General features: G+C 47.6%; 1 protein-coding gene across 7 annotated transcripts in view; it reads right to left on the bottom strand.

The window, feature by feature from the left end:
* PITPNM2 (phosphatidylinositol transfer protein membrane associated 2) overlaps positions 1 to 23,190 on the bottom strand; it is a 489,035-nt gene that overhangs the window by 181,696 nt on the left and 284,149 nt on the right. For all 7 annotated transcript variants that reach the window (XM_033953942.1, XM_033953939.1, XM_033953943.1 and 4 more), the window contains exons 3-4: positions 21,301 to 21,515; positions 6,588 to 6,709 (exon numbers count right to left, since the gene is read on the bottom strand). In XM_033953942.1, the coding sequence (XP_033809833.1) occupies positions 6,588 to 6,709; positions 21,301 to 21,515 (337 nt within the window). The remainder of the gene's footprint in view (positions 1 to 6,587; positions 6,710 to 21,300; positions 21,516 to 23,190) is intronic.

The following is a 23,190-nucleotide window of genomic DNA, read 5'->3' as shown; positions in this document are numbered from 1 at the left end:
TTGAGTATCTGGGATTAGGCCAGCCCACAGTTGGAAGCAATTTTAAGCCACTCACTGCCACAGGCTAAATATCAACCCTTGTATGTCCACGGAAGCCAATAAAGCACAGTTACTTACCGTAACAGGTGTTATCCAGGGACAGCAGGCAGATATTCTCAACATGTGGGTGATGTCACTGACGAAGCCCCCTAGCGGACATTTTCACAAGCAGACTTGCTCGAAGACCTTTAGGCTTGCGATTGGCCCGCGTATGCGCGCGTGCCCCTCCCGCCCAGCCTAGGGCATGCGTCTCCTCAGCGTGTCCTCAGTTCAGATAGCAAGCAAAGAAGCCAACCACGGGGAGGTGGGTGGGTTGCGAGAATATCTGCCTGCTGTCCCTGGATAACACCTGTTACGGTAAGTAACTGTGCTTTATCCCAGGACAAGCAGGCAGCATATTCTCAACAAGTGGGTGACCTCCAAGCTAACTACAATGGGATGGAGGGAAAATTGGCAATTCAGGAGAACAGATGCCGTAAAACAGACTGACCAAAGCAGCCGTCACGCCTGGAAAAAGCATCAAGGTGAACGTATGAACCGAGGACCAAGTGGCAGCCTACAGATTTCCTCGATGGGAGTCGAGCGGAGGAAAGCAACGGACGCCGCCATCACTCTGACCTTGTGGCCTGTGACTCGACCCGGCAGGGAGAGACCAGCCTGAGCGTAACAGAAAGAGATACAAGCGACCAATCAGTTAGAAATGGTCCGCTTAGAAACAGAGCGACCCAAACGATTGGGATCGAAGGAGATGAACAGCTGTGGAGCAGTACGGTGAGGAGTGGAGCGCTTCAAGTAGAAGGCCAGCGTACGCTTACAATCAAGAGAATGCAGAGCCGCTTCTCCAGGGTGAGAATGGGGCTTTGGAAAAAACACAGGAAGAACAATGGATTGGTTGATGTGAAAATCAGAAACAATCTTGGGCAAGAACTTAGGATGGGTACTGAGGACCACCTTATCATGATGGAAGACAGTGAAAGGTGGGTCCGCAACCAAGGCTTGAAGCACACTGACCCGACGGGCAGAAGTGAGAGCAATAAGGAACACAACCTTTCAAGTAAGATACTTCAAGTGAGCCCATGCCAGCGGCTCAAACGGCGGTTTCATCAATTGTGCAAGGACCACGTTTAGGTCCCAAACCACCGGAGGAGGTTTAAGGGGTGGATGAACGTGGAAAAGTCCTTTCATGAAGTGGGAGACCACAGGATGACCAGAGATAGGCTTCCCATCAATCGGCTGATGAAAAGCAGCAATGGCACTAAGGTGGACTCGAACCGAAGAGGACTGGAGTCCAGCGCCAGACAAGTGTAACAGATATTCCAGGACAGCAGATAAGGAGGCAAGAGAGGCTCCAGCTGTCAAGCAGCACACCAGGAGGAAAAGCGGGTCCACTTCTGATGGTAACATTGGCAAGTGGACACCTTCCGAGACATCTCCAGGACATCCAGGACAGGCTGGGAGAGCTGGAATGATGGTATTAAGTCTCGAGGAAACAAGCTGTTGTGCAGAGACTGGAGGCTGGGATGAAGCAGAGAACCCTGACTCTGCGTAAGCAGAGAAGGAAATATAGGCAGAAGAGGCTCCCTGGTACTGAGTTGCAACAGAAGGGAGAACCAAGGTTGCCGAGGCCCCCGAGGAGCTATCAGAATCATGGTGGCATGCAAAGACTTGAGCTTGACGAGAGTCTGTATAATCAGAGGGAATGGAGGGAACGAATACAGTAACGCGTTCATCCAATCTAGAAGGAAAGCATCCGCCTCGATCCTGAGAGGGGTGTAAACCCTGGAGCAGAAGCGGAGCAACTTGTGATTGAGGGGGGATGTGAACAGATCGATATCCGGAGTCTCCCAATGAGCAAACACCTGACGCAGGGTTACAGAGTGGAGAGACCACTCATGAGGCTGCAGAAGACGACTCAACTTGTCTGCCAGACAGTTCCACTGGCCCTGAATGTAGACAGCTCGAATGAATATGTTGCGGCGGACGGCCCAATCCCAGAGCCGTATTGCCTCCAGGCACAGGGACAGGGACCCCGTGCCCTCCTGTTTGTTGATATAATACATGGCGACCTGGTTGTCCATGCGAACCAGCACTACCCGGTTGCGAAGTAGGTGACAAAAAGCTTTCAGAGGAAAATCGCTCGAAGCTCCAGAAGATTGATGTGACAAAGGCAGTCGGCCCGGGACCAAAGACCCTGGGTGCGCAGACCGTCCAGATGAGCCCCCCAAGCATAGGTCGATGAGTCCATCGTGAGGACCTTCTGCGGAGGAGGAGCATGGAATAGAAAACCTCTGGAAAAATTGGAAGAGAGCATCCACCAATGGAGAGACTTCCTCAACGAAGGAGTCACGACAATGTGTCGAGAGAGAGGATCCCGAACCGGGTTCCACTGGGACGCCAGAGTCCATTGAGGAATACGGAGGTGAAGTCTGACAAAAGGAGTCACATGAACCGTGGAGGCCATGTGACCTAGGAGGACCATCATGAGCCGAGCCGGCGCTGAGTGCAGATGGGTCATCATTCGGCACAACCGGATAAGGGCCTCCTGACGAGGTCGAGGCAAGAAGGAGCGGAGATGCACCGTGTCCAGGACCGCTCCAATGAACTTGAGAGACTGAGACGGACAGAGGTGGGACTTGGGAGAATTCACCTCGAAGCCGAGACTCTGAAAAAGTAAGATTGTCTGTTCCGTCGCTCGCAGGACTTCGTTGCGATAGGACGCTTTGATTAACCAGTCGTCGAGTTAGGGAAACACCTGGAGGCCACGGAGGCGCAGGGCCACAGCCACCACAACCAGACATTTCGTGAAGACCCTCGGAGAGGACGCCAGGCCGAAGGGAAGAACACGATACTGGAGATGGAGATCCTGCACCCGGAATCTCAAATACCGGCGAGATGCCGGATGTATCGGAATGTGCGTTTACGCCTCCTTGAGGTCCAGTGAGCACAGCCAGTCCCCCTCGTCCAAGAGGGGATACATAGTGGGAAGGGTGAGCATTCTGAATCGTTCCCGTACCAGAAACTTGTTCAGCGCATGGAGGTCCAGGATCGGACGCAGATCCCCCATTTTCTTGGGTACCAGAAATTACCGGGAGTAAAATCTGGAGTTTTACAGTGCTTGGGGAACCTTCTCGACCGCCCGCAGGCGAAGAAGTGCCTGAGCTTCCTGCAGAAGGAGAGGAAGCTGAGACTGAGCAGAAGGAAACTCTTTTGGAGGCAGGTCCAGGGGTATGCGACGGAAGTGGAGGGAGTACCCCTCCTTGATGATAGACAGTACCCAACTGTTGGTAGTAAGATTTTCCCATTGGGCAAAGAAATGATGGAGATGACCCCCAATGGGAAATGGGGAAGGCTGCATGAGGAAGGGAGCCCGAAGGCTCGAACTGGAATTTTCAAAAGGACGGCTCGGACTTGACCGGGGCTGGCGGCTGAGACTTAGGTTGACGCTGCTGCTGCGGAGGCCGTTTTGAAGGAGGCCTAGAGAAAGCAGGAATGGATTTCTGTGGATACCTCCAGAGAGGAATTTTATATTGGCGAACCGGAGGGGCATTCAGTTTAAGTTGCACCAGAGACATAAAGGACCGCTCATGGTCTGAGAGGCGCTTCGTGGCTGCCTCGATGGAATCATCGAAGAGCTCATGACCCACACATGGGAGATTGGCAAGATGATCTTGTAGATTCGGATCCATATCCACAAGCCGGAGCCAAGCGAGACAACGCATAGCGATCGCAAAGGCTGTGGCTCTCGAGGATAATTCAAAGGTGTCGTAAGAGGCCTGAAACATATACAGGCGGAGCTGAGAGAGGGTCTGCACAAGGAGACGAAACTCATAGCGTCGAGGCTCTGGGAAGACCTCCCGGAACGAGTGGAGGGCATCAATATAGAAACGAAGGTAGGACGAGAAGAAGAAACTGTAGTTGAGGACACGGTTCACCATCATCGAGTTCTGATAAAGACGACGACCAAATTTGTCCATCGTACGGCCCTCCCTGCCAGGGGGGACAGCAGCATAGACCTTCGAGGGGTTAGACTTCTTCACGGAAGACTCAACCACCAAGGATTGGTGGGAAAGCTGAGCACCCTCAAACCCTTTAACGGGGGTAGTCCGGTAACAGGACTCCAGCTTGGAGGGAATAGCTGTGACAGTATAAGGTGACTCCAGGTTCCGGAGAAACATCTGCCGAAGAACTTGATGCAAGGGAAGGCGAAGTGCTTCCCTAGGCACATTGTCAACTCCCAGTTCTGCCAGGTATTCCTGCATAAAGTGGGAGTCGGACTGAAGATTCAATTTCAGAGCTCTGCCCATGTCAGAGATGAAACGAGAAAAGGAGGAGGTCCGAGAAGAGGATTCATCCTCCGGAGGAGACTCCGACCGAGATCGGGGCATAGCCGAGAAAGAGGGAGAAACCTCTCTGGAATTGTAAGCCGGAGCCTCAGAGTCCCGTGAATGGGAGACGGAAGAGGTTCGGCTAAGGCGGGTAGGGGGCATCAAAGAACGGCCCCGCGCCAAATGGACTGGGGAAAACCCCGGAGTCCGAGGAAATCATTGAGAGAGCTTCGGAGAAGACGGGGTATAGGAAAAATCCCCAACAGGCTTCGAAGCAGGCCCCTTAGAAGCCGGCAAGCTTCTCGATGGGGAACAAACACTAGAGTCCAATTCGAGGACAAGCGTGTGTGTAGATGGTCTCGAAATTGGAGACCTGCCCCAACAGGGTGGGGAAGACCAGGGCTTTTTAGAAGAGACAAGCTTCGCCCCAGTAGCGGGGGAAACACGACCCCCCGGCCGGGACCCCCGAAAGGTCCTCAGCGCCTCAGGGGAGGAAGAATCACTCGAGGGAACCCGACAAGACTTGCGGGTGACGCCTCGAGAAACACTGGCAAGACAATGATAGAGTTCTGGAAGGAGTACAATATTTACTATGCCATAAAGAACTTTGCTTGGGCATGAGATGATGTCACCAAAGAGTTCATGAATGACATATGGAAGAAATTATTGAAGAGGTTTGTGCAAGACTTCAAGGGATTTGAAAGGGATGAATAAATTTCCAGAATTAATAGAGCTGTTGTTGACATGACAAACAGTAACCTGAACCTGACATTGATGATGACATAGAAGAACTCCTAGAGGTGGTTCCTGAGGAGCTTACAAATGAAGAGCTGCTACAGCTGTTGAAACAAAGAATAGCTGAGGAAGAGGCAAGAGAAACTGCACAAGAAGTCCACAAGAAGCTCACTGTGAAGGGGCTAGCCAAATGTTTTGCAGACTTAAATCAGTTGCTGAAAGATGCTGAAGAGATGGAACCAAACACTGAATGGTTTTCGCTGATTGAAAGGAATGCTCATGCACTGTTTTTTGCTTATAGGCAGATTTATGAAGAAAAGACATGCCAAGCAGACAACACCTGACATTTTCCTGAAGAAGCCAACACCTCCCCAAGAGGTGCTTCAAGCAGGTCCTTCAGGCATTACATGAGATGACAGTTCCTTTATGGAGGTTATTGTAGTGGAACACCATAAGGAGCCTATCAAAAATAACAGGGCTACTCAAAAGGCAGGGGAAGGGGGATTGTAGTTGGCAATCCAGACTACCAAGCTTTCCTGTATGGACTGCCATAGTGCTTTTTTTTGCCCTGATGCCACGGCCAGAAATGCTGGCATCTCACCCTCCTCTTCTTTACCCCCAGTCCAGACCTCCTCCCACTCTGGGTCTATCCAGCATCTTTCCCTCTCCTGGCAGCCAGAGTGATTCAAATAGGTAGCGTCTTGTTGGATCTGGAGCCTTTTCTCAGCTACTTCCCATCTCCTCTGATTGAACTTCCTGTTTCCACTCAGACAGTGTGCAACAAAGGGAAGACCATGGATCCAGCCAGAAGCCACCTGTTTGAATTGCTGGGCTACTGATTGCCTGTAAAGGTACAGGAGAGGGACCCGGAGGGAGCAAGAGATGCTAGATGGACCCATGAATTTATAAAGATCTTCAAGGGAAGGAAGGAGATGATGAACTCATGGGAAGGGGGAAGATGGAAAAGGAGAGACGCTACATCCACAGGAGAAGGGGAGGGCGAGATTGACGATGGATGATGGACATGGGAGAAGAAATGTTAAAAAGGTAGGAGACCATGGAAAGAGAGGGAAAAAAAGAGTAAGGTAGAATAAAGAAAGAGGGTCCAAAACAAATTGTAAAAATATAATGCTCAGGCAAAGAGAGTAAATAAGCATTTTATTTTATATTTATTAAATGGTACTTGATTAAGTATACAAACCCCCCCCCAAAAAAAAAAAACCACACACGGGACATGATGTACCCAGAGTAGTTTGTAGACACTGGTTTTAGATAACTGAAGTTTCTGATCTCCATTCAAAATGTTTGTGTAGCCCTGTCCTATAGCAGTTTTCACTAGCATACAGTAGGTGAATCATACCTGTAAGCATGAGCCAAACACTTTCATAAATACAATAATGTAGTCCAAGTTTAAAATGTACAAAAAATATATATACTGTATTATTATGTTAAACAGCAGTTTAAAAGTTTTAAAAAAGGAGATGTTACCTAGAATTGTCTGTCTTTTTTCAGTAGGAGAAAGGTTAAATACGTTGACATGGTCTCCTGAGTCTGGTTTATAAAAAGTTTCAATGTCAATAGAGAACTTCTCCACAAAAGGACATGTATACCTTTGTGAAAAAAAAAAAAAAGTTAAAAAAATTCCCTTGTAATGAATAAATTATTCAACTGAAAAGGATAATTAATAACAATTTTGGATTCAAGAATATTACATTTCTCCAATAGATATCTAAAGCGTACTGTCGAGCTTCTAAGGACTTTTCTTTCTTCAACTGTAACAATTTTTCTTAGCTATAAACTGTTAAATTGGCTTGGAGTAGCTAGGAAGCATTTCCAAACGATAACGACCACATTTTAAACAGGTGTGAGAAAAAGGGAGCACCATTGTGTGTCACTCTATAAACTGCTCACAAGTTGATATTTTCACAAATTACAGAAAAGAGAACAAGGTAGTATTCGCCGAGAGAATAAGTTGGGGGACACAAACTGTTAAAAAAAATCCACTGAAAAATAAAAACAAATAAAAGGACAACCTATTTCCTGTAACATTCAGATGGAAGGAACAGTCATCACAGATTAACCCATTTCCTGCAAACAGAAGTAAACACAGCAAGAGGTCACAGCAGAGAGCCCTCAGGAGACCGAGCAAAGAGCTCACTGAATATTTGAAAAGGGTTTGAGAGTTGTAATTTTGTTTAAAAAGCATTTATTAATTTTTGTGTTATGATGATGTTTGCTGATAATCTTCCAGACTCATTTTAAAATGAGCTTTGCATGAACAAAAAGTCAAAAGGTAATAGGACGAAGTCTTCTTTCATGCATGCCTGTTGGACCTCTCAAGGGCGTCCTTCCCTGCTATGTAAAATCCCATCTGTTGATTTCCCCTGCAATACCCCCTTCTCCCCAGCTTCATTTTTTTATGTTCTCTTTTCAGACTGTTTGGGCTGTGATCATCCTGAATGCTGCCTCCAGGGCTTCTTGCAGTCTCGCTTCTCATCCTTCCTTCATTGCTGAACAGAAATACTGCACGGGCAGCTGAGAATATAGAGCATCTCCATTATGGTATAAGGAGAGGGAGAGTACTGTATAATGAAACAGATGGGTAATGATATTCAATATGTCATTAAACATGCAAACCATGATTGGACAAAAGTAGAAAGGCATTTGGAAGTGGAAATATTTTCCAATCCCCGTGAGGCTTGATTTATACAAATCTTGCCCCCCCCCCTCTTTTTATGTCTCCGATATCTTTTAATTAAAGTAGTACATGGTGCATATAGATCAGGAAAGATACAGATTCTTAAAGAGACCCTCTCTGAAATACCAGCAATAAGAAAAAAGCATGAGGAAGAAAGCTTGCATTCCTTGCTACTCATCAGCAAATAACTTCATTTTAATGAACCTGAAAACCACACATGTTTTTACAGAATCTTTTGTCCTGTTATGTTTGTCTTGACTAGACTAACTTCTAAAGCAGGGGTGAGCAATCTTGGTTCTTGAGGGCTGCAACTTAGTTGGGTTTTCAAGATTTCCCCAACAAAATTGCATGAGGTCAATTTGCATACAATGAAGGTAGTACATGCAAATAGATTTCATGCATGTTTATTAGGGAAATCCTGAAAGCCTAACTGCGTTGGGGCTCTTGAAGACTGAGGTTGCTTACCCCTGCTCTAAAGAGCAAGGACTTATTTCCTATGGGGCTCATAATTAAAAGAGAAAAACGTCCAAAAATCGGCCTAAGTTGGCACTTGGACAAACATTTCCCAAATACGTCCAAGTGCCGATAATAAAAACGGGTTTTGGACATATTTCTAAACAACCTAGGCCTACATAATGCTGCTGAATGACCAAAGCTAAACGGGGCGTTTCAGGAGGCGTGTCGAAGGTGGGAGTTTGGCTTAGATTTAGTCGTACAGCATGTATAACCGAAAGTTATACAGCCCACGATCAACAGAACTTGGACGTTATGACTTAGACCATGTAAAACATGGTCACAACAACCCACCTAAAGTCACCAGATAAGCACTGAAAACACATAAAATAGACCCCACACACTATCCCAGTTACCCCCAACCCCTCCACCCCCATAAAAATATTAATCACACCTTTAAAATTCAGCCTCCAGAACATTAATAACTAGAGAATGACACGGGGAAAAAATCTGTCCCCGTCACCGCCCCGTCCCCGGCCCATCATCTTCTGCACCGCCCCGTCACCGCCATTCCCTTCACCGCCCCGTCACCGCCATCCCTTTCACCGCCCCGTCACCGCCACTGCCATCCCATTCACCGCCCCGTCACCATCCCCACTGCATCCATTTAAGCCTTAGTACTGTAATATTTAGCTTATTCCTTTCTTATAAATCAAAGTTCCTGCTGCTGAACTAGAGAAAGAGATGTTCAGCTGGCAGGGCTTTGTTTATAAATTTTTATCAACACAACTAATATACTATTTTATCCTAAAGCAAAAAATAAATAAATAAATATAATTTTTTTTTCTACCTTTGTTGTCTGGTTTCTGCTTTCCACATCTTCTCATTCAATTCCTTCCATCCACTGTGTGTCTTCTCTCTGTGTCTTCCATTTGCTGTTACTGTGCCTCTCCCTTCACCCCCCCCCCCCAATTGGTCTAGCACCCATCTTCTTCCCTCCGCTCCCCCATAGTCTGGCATCTGTCTTCTTCCCACTCTGTCTTCCACATTTCCCTTCGGGATCTGTTCCTCTCCACCCTCCTTCAATGTCTGTCCTATTCCTTTTCACTACCACCCTTCCCTCCCTCCTTTACCATCTGTTCCTTTCTACTACCCTTCAGCTCCTCTCGCGTGGCCTATCTATCTACCTTCCTCTCTCTTATTTTCATGGCACGTTACAATGTAATTTGTGCAAGCCACTGGAGCCTGCGAGCTCGGTCCCTGTCCCATCCCCACAAACCATCTCACTTTTGTGCTCCTATTTTCTCCATTTCTAATATCTCCCCTATGTATCTGCCATTGCCCCCCCTGTGTCCATATACCATCCCCATGGCATGTCCCCTTTATGTCTCTGTCCCTATGCCCCATGCACATAATTTCCCCTCTTTCTGTTACCTTCCTGTGTCCAGATTTCCCCTATCTTCCTCTTCCATACCAGTGTGTCTCTTCTTTTCAACCCCATCTAGCTTTCTTCCCTCTTTCTTCCCCCCTCCCCCCTGCTTCTAGCATCTGGCTCACCTGCTTGTCCTTCCCTTTCTTTCCTGCTGTGAGTTTTTCTTTCCCTCTTCATCCCCTTGGCCCAGAATCCTTTTCCCTTTCACTCCCTCCTTCCAGTGTGAGCCGGGAACACGAGCGATCGCACGGTCCCCGCAGCCACCACCCGCCTGCCCAATCGATCCTAGTGTTTAGCCAGCTCTCTCTCTTCTCCTCACCTTAGTTTGTAGGTTTTCTTTTTCGGCGACCTGCACGCTTTCTCAAAGAGCCGCACATGCGCGGCTGCTCAGTGTTCAATCTTCTGCTCTGCTGCAACTTCCTGTTTCCGGTTGCGTCAGAGCAGAAGATCGAAACTGAACAGCAGCGGGTGCGCGGCTCTTTGATAGCGTGCGGGAGCTGTAGTGACATGGCACCCTTTTTGTGAAGTTCACAGCAATGCCCTGTAAGGTACCCCACTATTTAGGTGGCATGTCTGTATGTTCAGTCCATCACTTTGCAGACCCCTCCCATGTCCAACAGGGCTCGTTCTAGGCCAGTGATGGCTAACCTTTTTGAGCCCGAGTGCCCAAACTGCCGCACAAAACCAAAGAATTTCCTCAAAGTGCCAACACGTCAATTAAACCTTAATAACAAGATTTTAGTATCTAAAAACTCTTTATAAAGTTGCCTGAACTATGTAACATCATTTTTAAAGGTTGGAATCTTTGTATTGTCAGAGAATCAATTTGATTCACAATCCTTTGGTTTTCATTTCAATTTATTGGCAATTTATAATGTTTTAATGATTTCATTCATGGGCCGAATACACACATACTTTTCTCTGTCGCCGCACTCTTTGACCAAAAGATTTGTAAGCCTGCAACCACGTCAAGGTAGACTCTTTCAGCAGCTCCCCTCCCTCCCCCTTACCTTTGTGGCCAAGTCAAAATGATCTACCAACAATAAAATTTTAAAAACACAAAGCACGCTGTACGCAGAGAAAATGTTAATTATCATTTATATTCTGCGGGTTTTCAAAGAGGTCAAGGCAGATGACTTTATGCAATGTCACCTCTATACAACTATACAAAAATAGACAAATATTCCCCCTCCCTTTTTACTAAACAGCGATAGCGGTTTTTAGCGCAGGGACCTGCGCTGAATGCCCCACGCTGCTCTTGAAGCTCATAGGCTCCCTGCGCTAAAAAACGCTATTGTGATTTAGTAAAAGGGGGCCATAGTGCAAAATATAGACAGCATATATAAATTCTCAAAACGGACACATTTTGATCACTAAATTGAAAATAAAATCATTTTCCTACCTTTGGTAATTTCATCAGTCTCTGGTTGCACTTTATTCTTCTGACTGTGCATCCAATATTTCTTCCCTTTTTTCAGCCTCCTGTATGCTTTCTCTCCTCCAGACCTCATTCCCTCCCCAAACTTTTTCTTTGTTTCACCCTGCCCCCTTCTTTCTTTTTCTCTCTCTCCATACCCCCTTTCATTCTGTATGTCTGTCTTTCTCTCTCTCTCCGTGCCCCATTTTTCTTTGTTTCACCCAGCCCTCTTTCTTTTTTTTTTTTGGCTCCCTGTCCCCCCCCTTTCTTTCTTTCTCCTTGCCCTCCCCTATGCCACCACCATTGGGAAAATGCTGCCACCGCCACTGGGGAATAGGCTGCCACTGCCGCTATCGGGAATAGGCCGGCGCCGAGTTCGCCCTGCTTCTCTTCCCCACGGGGCCGACCAACTCTCGCCACTCGACGTCAATTCTAACATCGGAGAGGACGTTCTGGGCCAGCCAGGCAGCGATTGGCTGGCCCAGAACGTCCTCTCCGATATCAGAATTGACGCTGGTGGCGAGAGTTGGTCGGCCCCACAGGGAAAAGCAGGGAGAACTTGGCACCGGCCTGTTCCCAATGGCGGCGGTGGCACTCAAGTGGCTAAAGAGACGCAGTTTGCCAGCCTAGGAAGAACACTGGAGGGTGGCCAGCTGTGCACCCCCTTGGGGCGTAAAACCGGGGCAGACCACCCCCACCCCCACCTTGGTATGCCACTGTCTGTACCTCACTCCCTCCCTATGACCAAAAATTCTCCTTTCTTCTATTCCCCGTGTACACAACCATCTCTTTCCCTCCCTTCCTCTCTCCCAAGTCCTTGCCTTCTGTGTCCAAAAACACATTCCCTCCCCCACCTCAGCATCTCTTTCCCTCCCTTCCTCTCTCCCAAGTCCATGCCTTCTGTGTCCAAAAACACATTCCCTCCCCCACCTCAGCATCTATTTCCCTCCCTTCCTCTCTCCCAAGTCCATGCCTTGTGTCCAAAAACCCATTCCCTCCCCCACCTCAGCATCTCTTTCCCTCCCTTCCTCTCTCCCAAGTTCATGCCTTGTGTCCAAAAACCCATTCCCTCCCCCACCTCAGCATCTCTTTCCCTCCCTTCCTCTCTCCCAAGTCCATGCCTTCTGTGTACAAAAACCCATTCCCTCCCCCACCTCAGCATCTCTTTCCCTCCTTTCCTCTCTCCCAAGTCCATGCCTTCTGTGTGCAAAAACCCATTCCCTCCCCCACCTCAGCATCTCTTTCCCTCCCTTCCTTTCTCCCAAGTTCATGCCTTGTGTCCAAAACGCACTCCCTCCCCCTTTTGTGTTCCCCGTTTGTCTCCCAGCCCATCTTAGCAACTTTCTCAGCAAAATGTAGCTCGAGCCGCGTAGGCTTGTCTTCTATTTCCTGCCTGTCCCGCCGCGCACACATAGCCGACCAGAAGTCTTCCCCGACGTCAGCGCTGACGTCGGAGGGCGGGCTTTGCTTAAGCCCTCCCTCCGACGTCAGCGCTGACGTCGGGGAAGATTTCCGATCGGCTGTGTGAGCGGCAGGGCAGTCGGAGTAGAAGACGAGCCTCGCGGCTCGAGTTATATTTAACCCCGCGGGTCCCCCATCGTCCCCGTTCAGCGCTCTCTCCTGTGCACCCCCTGGTAGTACTGCCCTGATGGCGGCCCTGCGCGTGCCAGCTGCAAGGCCTTCGCGTGCCACAGTTGGCACGCGTGCCATAGGTTCGCCATCGCTGTTCTAGGCATTTTTGACTTGGATGAAAAGTTGGACGAAAATGTGGTATAAAGATGGACGATTTAGTGACTTGGACGATCAGATTGGCAGGATGTATAGTTAGATGATTTTCGAAAGAAAATAATTTTGGACGTATTTTTCGAAAATTTGTCCTAGGCTGTTTTTTACTTTGGACGACTTGTGACTTAGATGGAAACGGACTTAGATGTCCCTTTCGATTATGCCCCTCCACGTGTTCTCTTAGGCTTCCGCGGCTGGCGTCATGATTATAACAATTTTCTGGGTCTTGCCGCGTCTGAGTAGAAAGAACTGACATTTCAGACATCATACAGTGGCTTTCTTCAGGGTACTAAAGAAAAACATCAAAACAGCTTACAATGCACCACAGAAACTTACATACGCACTCACATATATGAAAGACCGGTTACCTCTGCTCTAAACCCTTTGAGTACAGTGCTCCCCCGGTCATTCGCAGTCGGCGATTCGCAATCCCAGTCATTTGCAGTATTTTCCGACCGCAAATGACCGGGTAGGAGAGGGCAGCCGGAGAGGCAGGAGAGAGCAGCCGGAGCACTGGCAAGTGAAGGAAATCACTCGCGGTATGCTTCGACTGCCTCTTCCTGCACTAAAGTCGGGCCTCACCAATCAGGAGCTGTGTGTCAAAGCAGCTCCTGATTGGTGAGGCCTGACTTTAGTGCAGGAAGAGGCGGTCTGAGCATACCGCGAGTGATTTCCTTCACTCGCCGGTGCTCCCTCATAGAAACATAGAAGATGACGGCAGAAAAGGGCTACAGCCCATCAAGTCTGCCCACTCTGCTTACCCACCCCATCTATGCCCTAATGACCCAATTTCCTTATTTTGACCCTCGTAAGGATCCCACATGGGTATCCCATTTATTCTTAAAGTCTGGCACGCTGTCTGCCTCGATCACCTGCACTGGAAGCTTGTTCCAATGATCAACCACTCTTTCTGTGAAGAAATACTTTCTGGTGTCGCCATGAAATTTTCCGCCCCTTAGTTTGAGCGGGTGCCCTCTTGTGGCCGAGGGTCCCTTGAGAAAGAAAATATCATCTTCCACTTCGATACGTCCCTTGAGGTACTTAAATGTTTCGATCATGTCTCCCCTCTCCCTACGTTCCTCGAGAGTGTAGAGCTGCAATTTGTTCAGTCTCTCTTCGTACGAGAGATCCTTGAGCCCCGAGATCATCCTGGTGGCCGTCCGCTGAACCGATTCAATTCTGCGCACATCTTTACTGTAATGTGTCCTCCAGAATTGCACACAGTACTCCAGATGAGGTCTCACCATGGCCCTGTACAACAGCATTATGACTTCAGGCTTTCGGCTGACGAAACTTCTATTGATACAACCTAATATCTGCCTTGCCTTAGATGAAGCCTTCTCCACTTGATTGGCAGTTTTCATGTCTGCACTAGAGAGTTGCGCGGGGACAGAAATCCCACCCGTCCCCACCCGTCCCCGCCAAAATCCCACCCATCCCCACCCGTCCCCGTGAGGAATCCCTCCGTCCCCACCCGTCCCCGTGAGGAATCCCTCCGTCCCCACCCGTCCCCGCGAGGAATCCCCTCCGTCCCCACCCGTCCCCGCGAGGAATCCCCTCCGTCCCCACCCGTCCCCGCGAGGAATCCCCTCCGTCACCATCCTTCCCTATAAACTTCAGAAATAGTTATTTTATTTAATTATGCTACTGAATTAAAGGCTCTGGTAGAGACCCATTTACAAATAAGCAAAGAGACTATTAATTTGGAAATATTAATTGGGAAGAATACATACTTTGTAAATGGGTTTCTACCAGAACCTCTAATGTAAATATAAAATATAAATACTCAGCTGATGAGAACCCACAAACTGTCAGCTGAGGACTTCCTTTGCAGTTGGCCTGGGGTCCCTTTTGCCAAGCTTGGCAGGCAGCAGTAGCGTCCCTGAGTCACAGATGCTGGCACCTCAGTGGCTCATGGATGCTGCCAGCAACTGCTGCGCTTGGTGGAGGGGAGTTCTGACCATCTCTAGAGGAGGTCCTCTGCTGGCGGTGCTTGGGGATCCCCACCAGTCACAGCAAGGGCCAACAAGTACTTCAACACTGTAGAAATAAAACCAGAAATGCATTTCCTTTTCTTTTGAACACAAAACAAAGATATCTGCCATATACATTTCCCAAGGCAGATGACTCTATGCAATGTCACCTCGGTAACAAAATACAAAAATAGACAAATACACCCCCTCCCTTTTTACTAAACCACAATAGTAGGTTTTAGCACAGGGAGTTACGCTGAATGCCTCGCGCTGCTCTCAATGCTCATAGGCTCCCTGCGCTAAAAAACAATATTGCGGTTTAGTAAAAGGGAGCCATAGTGCAAAATATAGACAGCAGATATAAATTCTCAAAACAGACACATTTTGATCACTAAATTGAAAATAAAATCATTTTTCCTATCTTTGCTGTTTGGTGATTTCATGAGTCTCTGGTTGCACTTTCTTCTTCTGACTGTGCATCCAATCTTTCTTCCTTTCTTTCAGCCTCCTGTATGTTTCCTCTCCTCCAGACCTCATTCTCTCCCCCAACTTTTTCTTTCTGTCTCCCTGTTCCCCCTTCTTTCTGTCTCTCTGTCTGCCCCCTTTCTTTCTTTCTCCGTGCCCTCCCCCAAGCCACTCGGTTTGCTGCCACCGCCATCGGGGAATAGTCCCCAAGCCACCGCTGTCCCAAGCTTTCCCTGCAGAAGCGTCGCGCTGACCAGCATTCCGCTCCCTGACGTCAATTCTGACGTAGGAGAGGAAGTTCCGGGCCAACAAGGCATTTCTCCTCATTCCATCCAGCCTGAGCCCCATCTCTCCTTGATCCAGCATTTCCCTTCTGTGTCTGTCAGAATTACCATTCCACCTATTTTCCAGCATCACCCTTCTTTGTGTCCATCTCACCTATATCCCTATCTCACCACTTTTTCAGAATCTTCATTTGTCTCTGTCCTTGTCTTTACCCCATATTCACCATTTGCCCTTTCAATGTCTTTATCTCCCCCCCCCCCACTTTTTCAGCATTACTTCTATGTCTCTTTTTCACCTCCTCTTCATGTCCCCTCTGTATCTCTATCCTTATTCAGTAGGTCCTGCTTACCCTTTCTCTTCTTTGTGTCACTATCTCCATTTTCAGTTTTCCCCCCTTTTCCTTTGTTACTGCCAGAATCTTTCCACCCTCCCTCCACTCCGGCCCAGCCCAGTATGAAATATTTCCTTTTGTTTCCCTCCCCTCTCTCTTTCTCTCTCTCTTCTGCTCCCTCACTCACGAGTCCTGCATCTGGCCCTCTCCCTTCTACCTGCACCTGGCAACACCCCCCTGCTCCGCGGCTCTCTTAAGCAACTCGTCAGCAGCGGTGATCAAGACAAGCTGCCGACATCGAGGCCTTCCCTCTACGAGTCCCACCTTTGTGGAAAAAGGAAGTTGAAACAAGCGGGACTCGCAGAGGGTAGGCCCCGACGCCAGAAGCTTGTGTCGATCGTTGCCGAAGAGAGCCGCAGGTAGAAGGGAGAGGGAGATAGGAAGGCTGTAGAAGCTCCGGAGCATGACACCGAACCCGGCCAGGATGATTTCTTTTTCAGGCTGCTGCTGCCGCTGCCGCTGCCATCCCCCACCCGAAATGACAAAAAACAGCCTAATGCCCGCGTCGGGAAATAGCCATGCTGAGCAGTGAGCTCAGCACGTACACAGATGAAAGCCTTGCTTGCTGATTGGTCCGGCGGCACGGTGGGACGGGGCCGCCGGACCAATCAGCAAGCAAGGCTTTCATCTGTGTACGTGCTGAGCTCACTGCTCAACATGGCTATTTCCCGACCCGACGCCAGACTTGCATCGCCAGAATTTAGGTAGGTTGTTTTCATCCCCGTGGGAGTCCCGTGGGCAAGGGGGCGTCCCCGTGGGAGTCCCGTGGGTCAGGGGGGCATCCCCGTGGGAGTCCCGTGGGCCAGGGGGCGTCCCCGTGGGAGTCCCGTGGGCCAGGGGGGGAACCCGCGGGATCCCCGCGGGACCCGCGGGATCCCCGCGATCCCCGTTCCCGTGCAGACCTCTAGTCTGCACTGATGATTACTCCTAAATCTCGTTCTGCTGAAGTCCTTGTTAAAGTTTCTCCGTTCAAGAAGTACGTCCTGCATGGATTTCCGCTTCCGAGGTGCATGACCTTACATTTCTTACATTGAAGCCTAGCTGCCAGGTTGAGGACCAACTTTCCAATGTAAGCAGGTCCTGCGCCATATAATTCTGTAAACTGCATTCACTTACTATATTTCATAGTTTGGCGTCATCGGCGAATAGTGTTATTTTACCTTGAAGCCCTCGAGTCAGATCCCCTATGAATATGTTGAAAAGGAGTGGACCCAGGACCGAGCCCTGCGGCACTTCACTGGTCACCTCCGATGTTTTAGAGAGGGTACCATTAACCACCACCCTCTGAAGTCTGCCACTCAGCCAATCATTGACCCATGCAGTTAGTGTCTCTCCTAACCCCATCGATTCCATCTTGCTTAGCAGCCTGCGGTGTGGGACACTGTCAAAAGCTTTACTGAAGTCCAGGTACACGACGTCCAAAGGCTCTCCCAAGTCCAACTTTCTTGTTACCCAGTCAAAGAAGCTGATGAGATTGGATTGGCAGGACCTACCCTTGGTGAATCCATGCTGACTGGGATCCCGAAGATTCCCTTCATTCAAGATCGTGTCCAATTTGCTTTTAATTAGTGTTTCCATGAGTTTGCACACTATTGATGTGAGACTCACCGGTCTATAATTCGCAGCCTCTGCCCTGCAACCCTTTTTATGCCTCTCCGGCTGCCCTCTCCTGTCTCCCCCGTTAAAAACCGTATTTGCGGTTTTTCAAGATTTGCGGGGTTTCCTGGAATAGAACCCCCGTGAATATTGGGGGAGTACTGTATATGAAATCCCATGTAGTTGTGGCCAATCTTACATTAGTAAAACTGGATGCACTATAGAGGAAAGGCTGAAAGAGCACAAGAGACACCATAAGCTATGCGACACTGAAAAATCAGCTGTAGCCCTCCATGGCAGGGAAACTGGTCATACAATTAGATTTGAAGAAGACTGTTGGTGGCCAAGAAGAATCAAAGAGGCATTAGAAATGGAAAGAAACCCAATAACTTCAATGCAAATAAAGGGTTTTCCATAAACAAAGCATAGCAACCTCTCATCCAAAAGAAACTTAGCGCAAAAAAAGACTGGGGTTGAGGACAAATGTCTTCTTCCTCCATCTCAAAAGTTTCAGCCTCTTTTCTGACAGAATTTAAAAGTGGGACCACAAATGCTCCCGCCAATTTTCAACATTCAAACTTGGATTTCCCACCAAAATTCAAATAAATACCCTGAAGAAAGCCACAGTTCTTTCTACTCAGACATGGCAAGACCCTGAAAACTGTTACAATCTTATCTCATACTAAGGGTTCTTTGAGAATACAAAAAAACTCAATGTTTATCAGTGTTTACATGCCACAGGAACTATGGCCAAGTATTTTTCCCAGTGGAATCAAATGTATTTGTATCACTTAGGAGTTGTCAGTGCAAAAAAGTCATAAAAACTGAATGAAGCATAACAGTGAAGTTAGGGGTGGACAGAGTACTAGAAGAAGTGGAGGGTTACCTAGTGTTTATTCAAGAAATACCATTTCATTTCATTTATTTATTTATTTATTGAGTGATTGATTGATTTCAAAAGTGCAGAGGAGAGAGAGTTCATCAGTTAAAACCTAAAATTGGAAGCCCTAACTTTAGCCAAGTTAACAAATTCTATTCAACATGACAAGGTTTGTGGGGACAATTCTATAGACATCCAATGTATATTCTAGAAGTTAATACAGGATTTTTGTTACTTTTTAACCTTCAGCTCATTAAGTTGCAGTGGCCATGGCTTGTGCTATTGCTTCTCCCATTGGTCCCCAATTCTGTTACTTACGGTATTTTCAGGGTAAAAACAAATTAGGACACAATACTGAACATATTTACCTTCAGATAGCAGCAGTGAATTTTGGTTTTGGTGCCAAAACTGGCCTGAAATCATATTTGGTCATGTTTCAGCCCAAAATGTTGGTGCATTTTCAGCTGGAACTGAAACTATATGGAGGCTAATCCCTTGTTCTGCCTCTTCCCCTCCCATGCATATAACAACACCTTCCTCCATCCCCCTCACCTCCCTGGTTTTCTTAGTAGGAGGTTGGGGAAGGAGCAATGTCCAGTTGCTCCTTCCATGTCCTCTCTGTTGCCTAAATGGCTGCCATGATTTCTAATGGCAGTCCTGTGAAACTGCTGCTAGAGATCATGGCAGCCATTTTGAGATTGGAGTTGACTTGGGCAGGAATGGTTCCTGCCTGTGCCAGATCCAATCTAAAATGGCTGCTTTGAGACTGCTGCTAGAAATCATGACAGACATTTTGGTGGCAGAGGGGACAGAGGCAGGAATGACTGGGCCTCATTCCTCTCCAATTACCCACTAAGACCACCAGGTTGAAGATCAGCTGGCTGCTATCACAGAGTTTTCCTTTTTTTTCTGACAAGGTTATGTACAGCTTGATGTTCATAGTTCACTCTATATGGTATTGTTCGTGCTTGTTTTCTGTGCTGAATGTACAACTTTTGCTGCCTTTCACAACAAATATATATATAAAAATTCCTTGACAAAACCTATGCCCTTCCAAGCCGCCAAACTAAACCCCTGGCTGGCCCAAATGGTCCTCAAAGCCCACAACTACCTCGACTTCAGAAAAACACTTAAAACCCACCTATTCCGAGAGCAAGACCCTTAAAGTCCCATAATGCCCCTTCCTTCAATCCCAATCCTCCTCCTACCTCCTACCGAAACTTCTCCCCCCCCCCGTCTCCCTCCTCTCCCCCCTTCTTCCTCCTTGTAGTTCGTAATTCTATGATCAATTTGGAATGTAACCGCTTGTAACTACTTTCTCCTTGCTATTCGCAACTCTATGATCAATTTTGGTATGTACCCATTTGTAACTTCTTTCTCCTTGCTGTTCGCAACTCTATGATCAATTTGGCATGTAACCTCTTGTAATTTGTTCTAACCAATGTGAACCGCCTAGAACTCTTCTGGGTATGGTGGTATACAAAAATAAAGTTATTAATATATATATATATATTATTATTAATATATATATATGCTCAAAGCCTTTTGGTCTCGCTCTCAATCTCGGACAGAGCGAGACCAGAAGGCTTTGAGCATGCGCAAATGCTCAAAGCCAGTCCAGCCCAGCCAAGACCAGAAAAAGGAGGATCTCCGACGCACCGCCCAGCCGCGCCAGAAGAGGGAGGATCTTCGGGCACCGGCACTGGTGCCAAGTCGGGTAAAGGGTGTCATTGACTGCTCGGGAGGGGGGAAAGTAGGATCGCGGTGGAGGGGGGGCAACGCGAGGGGGGGATGCCGGATTGCAGGGAGGGGGGGCACTCATACAGCAAGGCAAGCTCGGTTTACGAGGCATCAAGTTTGCGAATGTTTTGCTCGTAAACACTCGCAAACCGGTGCACTCGTAAACCGAGGTACCACTGTATATAAAGACCACCAGAGATGGACGGTAGGTCTGGGGTAGGTCAGGGGGCTTGTTCTTCATTTGGAAGGGGATAGGGGCTTGTACTGTGCAAGAGGAGGGTGCTTGTACTGTACATGAAGAGGGAAGGGAGCTCATTCTGTGCACAGGGAAGAGGGGGAGGAAGGGATTTTGGGCTGGGCTACAAATTTCAGTTTTGGCATCAGCTTCTGCTGAAAATGAGTGGCATATTTCAGCCATAGGTTTGGTTTAGACTGAAACTGAATAAACCAGTTTCAGTCAGCCTTTACTTTCAGAGCATGAGAATTGCATCCCAGCCTACAATATAGAAAGCTTATATCCTAAAGGCATAAGATGGCTATTGAGTCTGCAGAAGATGCAATGGATGGGCACTCTCCCTCTCCTCCACCAGTGGCCTGGGATCTGCCCCTGTCTCTGAACTCTCTTTTCAGTGTACTTTAGAAGTGTTCCTGGTGGCTGCAGTGATTTATTTTTTGCTGCCTGCGCCAGGCTCGCAGGCTTTCTTCTGTTGTGTCCCGCCCTCACTGACATCACTTCCTGTTTCCTCACTGAGAAGATACAGCACAGAGAAGCCTGCGGGGCTGGCATAGGCAGCAAAAATAAATTGCTGCAGTCATTGGGATGCATCTAAAATACACAAGGAAGGGAGTTCATAGGCAGGGTCAGGGTCAGAAGTCAGAGAGAAGGGGGAGTTGCCGGTCTGCGGGCAGAAGAATAGGGGGAGAGGGAGAGATGCTGGATGCATGGGACAGGAGCTGAGGAGAAGGTTAAAAAACACCTATACTTCATATATCTATGGAGGGGGACCGAATCCATCCATATTAACTTTGAGACCACCCAAAATACTAGGTCTGGTTATACCACTTAGATGCATGCAGAAAACATACCTTGTCCTTGTGTAAGGGTATGCATTCCAAGACTCCTCCTCAACTCTTAATGCTGCCTTTGGCAGTATAGACCGAAACCAGCTGGGTATATGCATACCAATATGGTATACTTTACGAGTATACTGCCCAGGGCCTCCTGGACCATCTGTGTATGGCCTGTTCTCCAGGATCTCCACACCGCTGCCTTCTCCACATGTCTCTTCTCTGCTCTTTTTCTGAAGAGAGACACAAAAATATTCCCCTACATATTAATAAAATAGATTGACATTAACTTTTCCTGAGGAAGGGATCTTAAAGGGCCTCAACACCAATATTCATTATTCTAGAAAAGAACACTTTTAACCAAATTTCTTTTTTTTTGCCTCCTGGAACACTCTTCCAACACACTGTAGTTCCTTGTACAACCATCATTCCAGTCCCACATTACTATCTAGCCTCCAATTTTCAGCTTTTATGGGAGGAGTTGTAGAAAGTGCTGCTACATGGAACAATGAAAACAATTGGAGGCCATCATTCATACACCTTGGGTATAGTTATTAATGTGCGTCACTGTTAAAGACATTTTATTTTACCACTAACTCACACTATTTTAACACATCCTAGTTATTAATAACTGGGGTTAGTAATAAAATAACACATCTTAACAGTAGACCATGTTTATAACTTTCCTTGTTATATGATACAGTAGTTTTACCATAGAAAGCAATGCACATTTCAGGATATTTTTAAGTTTTCTATTGCCATCAAGAGGCCTTTAAAAACATGCTCTCAAGGATATTGTGTTGTAGGTAATAAACAGTAAAAGGTGCCTTTCTCACAGCAAATACATAACATATAACATAACTTTATTCTTCTATATTGCCATAATCAAAACAATTTCTAGGCGGTTTACACATGCCTTTTTTTTTTCAGGGTAATGTCTCCAAAAGAGTTCATTTTGTACACAAAGGGCTCCTATTACAAAGGTGCGATAGGGCCTTAAAGCGTGAAATAGCGCATGCTAAATTGCCCCACGCGCTAGCCGCTATCGCCTCCTTTTAAGCAGGCAGTAATTTTTCGGCTAGCATGCACTAATCTTGTACGTGCGCTAAAAACGCTAGCACACCTTTGTAAAAGGAGCCCAAAATGACAGAAATGAACCTTATCCCTATGCAGGGTATATTGAAGCTTTATTAAATAGCAGTAAATGACAGCAGATAATAGACCTGCATGCTCTATCAAGTCTGTCCTGTCGCATCAGTGATGTCATCAGTGATGCGACAGAGAGAAGGCCCTGGTGGGGCAGGCCACAAGCAGCCTGTTCAGAGCCTGCATCTGCTAACCGTCCACTGCTGCTGCTGCTGCTTTAGGAGGCCCTGGAGGTATGTCAGGCCTCACCGGGGAGGGGGCAGGCTGTTCACTGAGTCGGTGAGTCTGATTTTTGGGGGAAACAAATTGATTCGAATTGATTCACTGAAGTGAATCGGTGAAACGATTTGAATTGGCGAATCGGGCAGCACTAGTCTGCCCAACAAGGCAGACAGAGCCACACTCACTGCTCTGAGCAGGTTACACTCCCAACTAGGTCAGTTTGTAATTTGTTACCACACCCATCATATATAGGCAGTTCCGTACGATGTCACAATATCACCCTGCTATGCTGCCAGTCTGAAGAGTAGTTTTATTATCTCTATTCTTTACCCCCCTCCCATGGTTTCCAGCAACTCTTCTTTCCTTTTCCCACCCCTTATCATATCCAGCATTCCCCTTCCCCCCTCACATCCCCCATCTTCAACATGTCTTTCTTCCCTACTATTCCATGCTGTTTATTTTCCTACTTTGCTTCCCTGGGTTGGCAACTCTATCATCTGTGTTGTGTGGATGGCCAGCCAAATGCTTTGAGCATCTGCT

This window comes from Geotrypetes seraphini, chromosome 8 (genome assembly GCF_902459505.1).
Source record: "Geotrypetes seraphini chromosome 8, aGeoSer1.1, whole genome shotgun sequence".
NCBI classification, from domain to species: Eukaryota; Metazoa; Chordata; class Amphibia; order Gymnophiona; family Dermophiidae; genus Geotrypetes; species Geotrypetes seraphini.
This window is presented reverse-complemented; position numbering and strand designations above follow the sequence as displayed.